At 46.4% G+C, this 10,326-nt stretch overlaps 1 protein-coding gene across 1 annotated transcript; it reads right to left on the bottom strand.

Moving 5' to 3' along the window:
* Positions 1-7,237: 7,237 nt before the first annotated feature.
* INHA (inhibin subunit alpha) lies at positions 7,238-10,297 on the bottom strand. Its single transcript, XM_005889697.3, has 2 exons — positions 9,935-10,297; positions 7,238-8,098 (listed from the first exon to the last, which is right to left on the bottom strand). Exons 1-2 carry the CDS (start codon positions 10,194-10,196, stop codon positions 7,278-7,280), a joined length of 1,083 nt encoding a protein of 360 aa, XP_005889759.1. The 5' UTR covers positions 10,197-10,297; the 3' UTR covers positions 7,238-7,277.
* Positions 10,298-10,326: the final 29 nt, after the last annotated feature.

Raw genomic sequence — 10,326 nt, forward strand, 5'->3', positions numbered from 1 at the left:
ATGTTGAGTTTTAAGCCAACTTTTTCACTCTCCTCTTTCACTTTCATCAAGAGGCTTTTTAGTTCCTCTTCACTTTCTGCCATAAGGGTGGTGTCATCTGCATATTTGAGGTTATTGATATTTCTCCAGACATCTTGATTCCAGCTTGTGCTTCTTCCAGCCCAGTGTTTCTCATGATGTACTCTGCATATACGTTAAATAAGCAGGGTGACAATATACAGCCTTGACATACTCCTTTTCCTATTTGGAACCAGTCTGTTGTTCCATGTCCAGTTCTAACTGTTGCTTCCTGACCTGCATATAGGTTTCTCAAGAGGCAGGTCAGGTGCTCTGGTATTCCCATCTCTTGAAGAATTTTCCACAGTTTCTTGTGATCCACACAGTCAAAGGCTTTGGCATAGTCAATAAAGCAGAAATAGACGTTTCTCTGGAACTCTCTTGCTTTTTCGATGATCCAGCGGATGTTGGCAATTTGATCTCTGGTTCCTCTGCTTTTTCTGAAACCAGCTTGAACATCTGGAAGTTCACGGTTCACACATTGCTGAAGCCTGGCTTGGAGAATTTTGAGCATTACTTTACTAGCATGTGAGATGAGTGCAACTGTGCGGTACCTGTCCTAGATGTTGTAAATAGTGCTGCAATGAACATTGGGATACCTGTGTCTTTCGGTTATGGTTTTCTCAGGGTATATGCCAAATAATGGGATTGCAGGGTCATCTGGTAGTTTTATTCCTAGTTTTTTTAGAAATCTCCATATTATTCTCTATAGGGCTGTATCAATTTACATTCCCACCAACAGTACAGGAGGATTCCCTTATCTCCATACCCTCTCCAGCATTTATTGTTTGTAGATTTTTTGATGATGGCATTCTGACCCATGTAAGGGAGGGTGATATCTCATTGTGGTTTTGATTTGCATTTTCTCTGCGACTGAACTGAACTGACTGAACTGAATAATGAGTGATGTTTAGCATCTTTTTGTGTGTTCATTAGCCATCTGTATAAACTGGCATTGCTGGCAGAAGATTTCAAAAGAAATTCCTCTGGAGCTTCTGCAACTGGTTCAGAGTGGCCACATGAACTTGGGTACAGAGGAGTATCACGATCAGTAATACATATAACCTAGAATAAGATTCAAGGCTTTTAGGAGATAAAGCAAAAACTTGGAAGCCTTACACCTGAAATCATTAATACACCTTCCCCCCAGAAAAGAAGTCAGTACTTAATGCAGTTGTTCCTGTTAACAATTCAGTGCCAATGACAAAAATTCCAATCAAGTTAGCCAATGAGAGTCATTTGATACAAAGATTCAACATTACACCCAGGATCCTGGATGTTCCAGACTTCATTGTACACTCTGTCCTGAATTTGCAACTTTTTACTTATTCTTGGCCTTCATTTCCAGAGAGTCAACAAGAAACAGGTAATTCTTCATGCCTTGGTACTCCAGCAACTAAAATAATATTATTGCTATCCAAGCAGTAGCAGATCAGAAAGATGGTGTGCTGTATTAATAAGAAAAATACTTCCAGCATAAAAGCAATCAAATTATTTTTATTACTTTCCAGATGCATTTTGGTTTTATTGTTATTCTATCTTCCAGCCTTAATATAGATACATTTGGACCAGGAGGAGGTCTTGAGATAAATATGTTCCATTTTGCAGGGCTGGTTTATGTTGAAACTTTTAAACATCCAGGCAAACCAGTTTGTTACAAGCTCAGTGTTAATGTAACAATATTTGTTTGCAGGGGCAAAAAATGAACAAAACCCCTTTTGATAAATCATTTGGTAGAATTTACATTGAAGTTTCTCTATAATGTTTTGACCAACAGCCATTAAGAAATCTTTTAGTCAAAATAAATTTTTTGTGATATATACTGAAAAGTATTTGTATTCTGATTTTGAACTAGTTTGATCATTCAATAATTATTTCTCTTATTAAGAAATTATGCATCTTTTAACTTATTGATTTAGCTATATATTCAGTTCAGTTCAGTCGCTCAGAGACTGAGACAGAACTGTGTTTGACCATCTCCTGTGGACGTACGGGTTGGCAATGTTCTGCTGCAGGGACAGGGGCTCTGGGTGTGGGTATGGCATAAGTCCTCTTGGAGGAGGTCACCTTTAACCCCACCATAGAGCTGCCAGAACTTACATAGGACTGGGGAAAAGACTCTTGGAGGGCACAAACAGAGCCTTGTGCACCAAGACCCAGGAGAAAGGAACAGTGACCCCACAGGAGTCTTGCCTGTGCATGTCTGTGAGTCTGGCGAAGGTGTGGTTTGGTGGTGGCCTGCTGCAGGGACTGTAGCAGTAGATGCAGGGATCTTTTTTGGGAGTTCACCATTATCTTCATTACCTCCACTATAGTTCAGTTCAGTTCAGTCACTCAGTCGTGTCCAACTCTTTGCGACCCCATGAATTGCAGCATGCCAGGCCTCCCTGTCCATCACCAACTCCCGGAGTTCACTCAAACTCAAGTTCATCGAGTCGGTGATGCCATCCAGCCATCTCATCCTCTGTCGTCCCCTTCTCCTCTTGCCCCCAATCCCTCCCAGCATCAGAGTCTTTTCCAATGAGTCAACTCTTCACATGAGGTGGCCAAAGTACTGGAGTTTCAGCTTTAGCATCATTCCTTCCAAAGAACACCCAGGACTGATCTCCTTTAGAATGGACTGGTTGGATCTCCTTGCAGTCCAAGGGACTCTCAAGAGTCTTCTCCAACACCACAGTTCAAAACCATCAGTTCTTTGGCGCTCAGCGTTCTTCACAGTCCAATTCTCACATCCATACATGACCACTGGAAAAACCATAGCCTTGACTAGATGGACCTTTGTTGGCAAAATAATATCTCTGCTTTTCAATATGCTATCTGGGTTGGTCATAACTTTTCTTCCAAGGAGTAAGCGTCTTTTAATTTCATGGCTGCAATCACCATCTGCAGTGATTTTGGAGCCCAAGAAAATAAAGTCTGACACTGTTTCCACTGTTTCCCCATCTATTTCCATGAAGTGATGGGACCAGATGCCATGATCTTCGTTTTCTGAATGTTGAGCTTTAAGCCAACTTTTTCACTCTCCTCTTTCAATATATATTACCCAGATCAAAAAATACAGCTTGGCATTGTTACATGTAAAGCTACTACCATCATAAACTAGAAACACAAAGACATTAAGGTCAGTAATCCTTGGAAAGACGTGTTAAACAACATTCTATTTATTTATTTATGGCTGTGCAAGGTTTTGTTGTGGCTCATGGGCTCTTCCTGGTGTGCAGGCTCTCTAGTTACAGCACACAGGCTTTGTTGCCCCACACAATGTGGGATTTTAGCTCCCCAACTAAGGATTGAACCCACATCCCATGCATTAGAAGGCAATTCTTTACCACTGGACCACCAAGAAAGTCCCTAAACAGCACTTGAAAATAGAGTAATTACAGTCCCTTTCAGAGCCTGTCTTGATCACACTCATTTATTCACTGAACACATTTTTCTAGGGAACATACATATATATTGGGCTTCCCTGGTGGCTTAGCAGGTAAAGAATCCACCTGCAGTGTGAGAGACCTGGGTTCCATCCCTGGGTTGGGAAGATCCCCTGGAGAAGGGAAAGGCTACCCACTCCAGTATTCTGACCTGGAGAACTCCATGGATTGTATAGTCCATGGGGTCGCAAAGAGTAGGACATGACTGAGAAACTTTCACTTCCTCACTTTCATTCTAACTGTTCAACCCAGAATATATTCTACTCCAAGACAAAACTAGTGTAGAAATTCAGGTATGTATTATTAATCAAACATATTGAATCTAAAGAATGATCCACATAATATTCGAAATTCTGCTGGAGCCAAGTATTTCCTGGATGAGACAGACTACATCAGGAAGCAGAGAAAAGCTTTTTCTTCTTCCCAGATGCCACTTCATCTTTGGTCACTATTTCTGGTTAGTCTTCTGTTAACTGCCATAACAGAGCATCACAAGTTTGGTAGCTTAAAAGAACACAGATTAATCATCCTACAGTTCTTTAGGTTAGAAGTCTGATTTGGGTCTCCCTGAGCTAAAATCAAGGTGACAGCAGGGCTGCTTTCCTTTCAGGAGACTTGAAGGAAAAAATCAGTTCCTGGCCTTTCCAGCTTCTTAGAAGCTGTCTCTGCTCCTTGACGTTTGGCCCCCTTCTTCTGCCTTAAAAGCTAGCAACGTTGAATCTCTCTGACTCTATCCTGTCATCACATCTCTCTGACAACAGCCATAAAAGAGTCTCTGTTTTTAAGGACTCCTGTGATTATATTGGGCTCACAGGATAATCCACAGTTATCTCCCCTATCTTAGGGTCTGTAGTAGCCTTAATCACATCTGCAAAGGCCACTTTGCCAGGTAAAGTAACACATCACAGGCTCTGTCGGAGGCTTCGGGAGAGAATCTGTTCTCAGCTTCTCCTAACCTGTGGCACCTGCTGGCATCCCTTAGCTCATGGCTGTATCACTCCAAGGCTGCAGTGACAGGTATAAGATCTATTGGAAAGGGCTGTTACACCACACAAAGCAGGTTTAACTTTGTATAGACAAGTTTTTAAGTCACCTAAGGGATAAAATCATCAAAGAAGTTACCCTTGGGCACCAGGTGGGACATGGACTGGAGAGGTAGAAAGTGACTGCTTAGAGTAAGGAGGCTGCTGAGCTGCCCAATCAAGAATGGCCCTTTAGAATGTAAACTGGTGCAGCCACTGTGGAAAACGCTATGGGCTGTCCTTTTAAAACTAAAAATAGAGTTATCATATGGTCCAGCTGTCGCACTCCTGTGCCTATGTACAGAAAAAGACAAAAACTCTAATTCTAAAAGATACATCTACCCAGTGTTCATAGCAGCACTATTTACAATAGCCAAGACATGGAAACAACCCAAGTGCCCATCAACAGGTGATTGGTTTAAGATGTATTGTGTGCTAAGTTGCTTCATTCACGTCTGACTCTTTGTGATCCATGGACTGTAGCCTGCCAGGCTCCTCTGTCCATGGGATTCTCCAGCAAGAATACTGGAGCAGGTTGCCATGCCCTCTTCCAGGGAATCTTCCTGACCCAAGGATTGAACCCGAGTCTCTTTCATCTCCTGCGTTGGCTGGCAGGTTCTTCTACCACTGAACCACCTGGGAAGCCCTTAAGATGTAGTGTGTATATATAAATATATAAAATGGAATATTAGTGATAAAGAAGAATGAAATATGTCATTTGCTGCAACATGGTTGGACTTAGAGAATATCATACTAAATGAAGTAAGTCAGAGAAAAATGAATATTATATCACATATATGTGAAATCTAAAAAAAATAGTGCAAATTAATCTACATACAAAGCAGACACAGACTCATAGACATAGAAAACAAACTTATGGTTACCAGAGGGGAAAGCAGGAAATAAAATAGGAGTATGGGATTAACAGATATAAACTGCTATATACGTAAATTAGATAAGCAATAAGGATTTACTGCATAACACAGGGAGCTATATTCAATACCTTGAAATAACCTATAATGAAAAATTATCTGAAAAAAGTATAATACGTATATAACTGAATCACTTTGCTGTATACCTGAAACTAACTCAATACTGTATATCACTTATACTTCAATTAAAAGAAAAAGAACTGCAGCTTAAATGGCAAAATGGTGTTCATGTAGAGAGAGGGAAAGGGCTAGATTTGAGAATTGGCAAAGAAAACCAACAGTGCTTTCTCTCAGCATCTACCCCCCACCCCTTGTGTGGTAACTGCACTCTGCTGAGGGGAAGCAGGGAATAACTTCACCTCATGCTTCAGGCTCTGGACAGCAGGGGTGGGCCTCATGCTCTGAATCATTAACTTGTTCTGTTCCCGCTTTTCCTGGAGGAGCACATGACCCAAATCAAGACAGTCAGGCCACCAAGACCCAACCTGCGACTTCTGTAAGCAGACTCCCTCCTACGAGACCAAGTGGTGTCACTTGGGCATGTGGGTCTGCCCCAGACTGCCGTAGACGAGATGGAGCCCACCCAGGGGATTTGGAGCCTATAGCTGAATCCTGGGAGCATCTTTGAGCCCCGAATCGAGCTGTAATTTAGTCAGCTGTGCTTGTGGACTTGTCATAGGCTACTGGGGTTTTTTTATTTCTTTGGTTTAAGCCAGTTTGAGTTGAATTTTCTGTTCAAATGGACTCTGAATGAAGATTATTCAGTGTCTCTAATGATTACCACTGGGAACAGGGAAAATCTCTGAAGTCTCCTGCTCTTGGTCTCATGGCCAGGAGTGGACACAGATTTTCTTAGTCACTGTTGGCCCCTCTTAGGTAGGGGTGGACATTTCTTCCTCACTTGCTAAGCTAGTGGAATCAAAGGCCTTGGAGACTCTGGGAGAGGAGGCCCAGACCAGTGACTCCCAGACTTTAGGATTTCAGATTTTGAGATTTCACAGATTTCAGCAGCAAAATTACAAAGAAAAATCTTAGGATTCAAATTCGAATTGCCAAGTTTTAATTTTGTTAAGTAAAAATCTGAAAACAAACACATTAAAAAAAAAAACACTGCTATCTACCGTCACCATAATATCATAAAAGAAATGACACTTTGACACACACACATGAAGGATAACTTTAGAATACAGGGCAGTCATTTAAAAAGAATACCCTTAGCTTTGTGAAAGTTACTCTGTGGCACTCACTTCTCTCTGTCTCAGATATGTGATACTTCCCTAGCAACACTGCTAACTGGCCTAGTAGAGAACCCTGTACCCCTCAGTAAAGTGTCCCCAGCCCTCAAATGTCACCCACATCCCAGGCACAGGAAACGCCTGGACAGCTCTGACCATCTGTCTCAGTGGGGCCCCCAAAGCCATAATCTCTGGCCATTCTATAAATCACCTGACCTTGAGCTAGGTATCCATCAGCTAAGGCAGAGTGGCGGTGGTTATGACACTTGGGCATAGGCACTATGAGGTGTGCATGGCAGACCACCCAGTTGACACATCAGGGCCAACTTGTACGAGGGCCAGTTCTGGCTCCAGAGTCGCTTTCCTGAGCTGACAGCACCTATTTGTCCTCCCCAAGCATGGTATCTTCCCACCAGATACACATCCAATTACTGCTGGCAAACCCCCATCTCCTGGATCAAGTGAGGCTGAGTGACCTGAGACCCCACAATCCCACGCTCCCAGGGCCTAGACTTCACCCCGACAAAAACACTTATCAGAGAAGCCTGAGAAGACACACCAAGTCATATGCACTATGTCATTTATTGTCACAGCGGGATTCCCTTAGATGCAAGCACAGTGCTGGGTGAGAAGGTTGGGCACCATCTCATACTTAAAAGAGTAACCTCCATCCGAGGTGGTGCGGACGTGTAGGGGCCTCATGGTTCCCGGGAGGGCAGCGCAACAGGGCTGGGCCCCTGGGACCAGAGAGAGGGGCTGGACAGGGGTAGGAGGCACCCCGGGGACCGGCAGGGGCAGGTCCTGTGGGGGGGACAGCCCACACCCCCCATGACAGTAGTAGAAGATGAAACTGGGAGGGTGCACTATCCACCGGTCCCAGCCCAGCTCCTGGAAGGAGATATTGAGGGCGGCTCTGTGGCAGTCGGCATGGGCGGCGGGCTCCTCTGGAGGCCTCTGCAGCAGGCGCAGCGCAGCGGGAGACCAAGGCCAGGGCAGTGGGGGCGTGGAGCGCCGAGCCCTCTCCCCTCCACTGGGCGGCTTGGCCCGTGTGTGGGCCACCAGGAAGGGGGTGGCTTCGGGCCGAGTGGAGCAGGAACAGAGAGGACAACGCAGCAGGAGCGCCAGGACAGGATGGGTCAGCAGAGGGAAGGCGGAGGTGGCCAGGTGCAGGACAGCCCAGCGAGGGGGGGCCTGGCCCAGCGACATAGGCACAGGCATGGGACCCCCGGATGTCAGTACCAGCAGGCTGAGCAGGGGCTCAGAGCTGTTGGCGGCAGCGGTCTCCTGTCTGTCCAGTCCTGTGTGGAACCACAGCTGGGCCGAAGTCACCTGGCGGCTGCGTGTGTGCTGGGATGGCTGGAACACATAGGTGAAGAGGCCCTCCTCAGCCTCTCCAGCATCTGGCTCATCCCCGCAGCTGGCACCTGCAGGGGGCAGAGGGAAGGGAAAGGGCAGCCCCCATCGGCAAAACCTGGGACCCCTCCCCCTCAGCAGGAGGGATCTGGCTGCCACTCACAAGCCTGCCAGGCGCCACGTGAAGTACTCTGCCAGAGGCCAGGACCCTCCCCAATCTTCAGGGAACTAACAGAGGCCCCCCCCACCACGTGTTCAGTTCCCTTCAGTTCAGTCGCTCAGTCGTGTCCGACTCTGCGGCCCCGTGGACTGCAGCACACTAGGCCTCCCTGTCCATCACCAATTTCTGGAGTTTACTCAAATTCATGTCCATTGGATCGGTGATACCATCCAACCATCTCATCCTCTGTCGTCCCCTTCTCCTCCCGCCTTCAATCTTTCCCAGCATCAGGGTCTTTTCAAATGAATCAGTTCTTCGCATCAGGTAGCCAAAGTATTGGAATTTCAGCTTCAGCATCAGTCCTTCCAATGAATATTCAGGACTGATTTCCTTTAGGAAAATCCCCATGTGTTACTTCAGCATTAAAAGACTTCAAAAATGCCAGCCACTGCCAACTTCTCCCTGAAGTAGTTTTACCAATTAATATTCCCATCAGTGATGTGTAAGATGCCCTGCACTCTCTCCCTTCACCATTGCTTAGACTTGTTAGTTTCTATTTAAATTTTTACCTGATACTATGAAATGGTACCTTGAATGCTATGTACACAGGCATTTGTTATATTACTCATGTCAGAAATACTGCATGAGAAACCCTTTAAAATAATTCCACTCTATAAAGGTTAACACCAAGAAGGAGGAGGAAGGGGATGGGGCAGAGGAGAAAGGATTCAGCTCAGAATCAAGGACAGTGCTTTCTAAGAAAATGCAGTTGGCATCCTTACCCTGACAAGTATATAGACTGCATCAAACAGTCACGAACCAGCAGGAGTTAAAGAACTAGCAATTGGGGCTGTACTGTTATGTGGAACATCTCACTATAAACCTCACAACAACTGACCCATTTTGCAGATGAGAAGTGTTAGTCGCTCAGTCATGTCTGACTCTTTGTGACCCCATCTACCAGCCTCTTCTGTCCATGGGATTCTCCAGGCAAGAATACTGGAGTGGGTTGCCATTCCCTTCTGCAGGGGACCTTCCCAACCCAGGGATCGAACCTGGGTCTCCCACATTGCAGACAAACGTTTAACCATCTGAGCCAGATGAAAAGCCCTTAAACTAAGTGCCCAGGCTGGGATTCTGCCTGATCCTAAAGCCACACTCATTGTGCTGCCTGGGGCCCGAAGCACAGGGAGGCAGAGCATCCTCTCTGAGAGAAAAGTGAGCCAGGTTACAAAAAGGTCCAGCCAGTGGAGGGCTTTACTCACTGAGTCAGTGCAACTGACTGGGGAGATGAGAAGAGAATTCAAGGGAAGGTAGGTTAATTTCCCAACTAACTGTTCTCCCGCATCCCTGATATCTTCTCAAGTCTCAGCTGTCTGAGGCTAAAGAAACAATGTTTGGAGCAGGGAGCAAAAGCAAAGGTAGGAGGAAAGATGGCAGGAAGGGGCACACGCCCAGATCTCTCTGTCCCTAGACACCCTCGGCCTCCCAGACGACTATCTCGCAAATGGCTCCTATGAACCGGGCACTCTGGATATACCATCTCACTCGATCCTGAAATGTAGGCGTTATGGCACTTTTCACAGATGAGGAGACAAGAGGCTCAGGAAGGTTTATTAACTGGTCCATTATTGCAAAGTCAGCTGAGTGTCAGGTCTGGGATTCAACCCAACCTGCCTAGCTCCCGAACCCAGGCTACACCACACTCTTTGTCAGAGTCAAGGTGCCAGTACCCCACCCTCATTACCTGCAGCCGGAAAAAGGATGGCCTGGGAGACATCTTGGTCCTCGGGCTCAGAGCCCCTGCGCATGAAGCCCCCCACGGCATGCCTTCGGTGCAGACGCCTGACTCCAGGATCTCCACCTTCCCCAGTCACCGGCGGGGGCCCCAAGGCATCCAGAAACAGGGCCCTCACCTTGGCCAGGACAAGTTCCCGGTCCAGCTCCGGCCCATGACAGCCATGCCCGCCCTGAGGGGCCAGCAGCAAGAGGAGCAGCTGAAGCCACATAGCTCCCCTGGCCCTGCCCACTGGGAACCCACACCCTGCCCTGTGCCCCTTCTGCCAGGGTCTGCCCAGGGCCTCCCCACTCCACCCTCCCCATCCCACCACCGCCCTCTTCTACCCTTCTCACCCCAGT

This window comes from Bos mutus, chromosome 2 (genome assembly GCF_027580195.1).
Source record: "Bos mutus isolate GX-2022 chromosome 2, NWIPB_WYAK_1.1, whole genome shotgun sequence".
Taxonomy (NCBI): Eukaryota; Metazoa; Chordata; class Mammalia; order Artiodactyla; family Bovidae; genus Bos; species Bos mutus.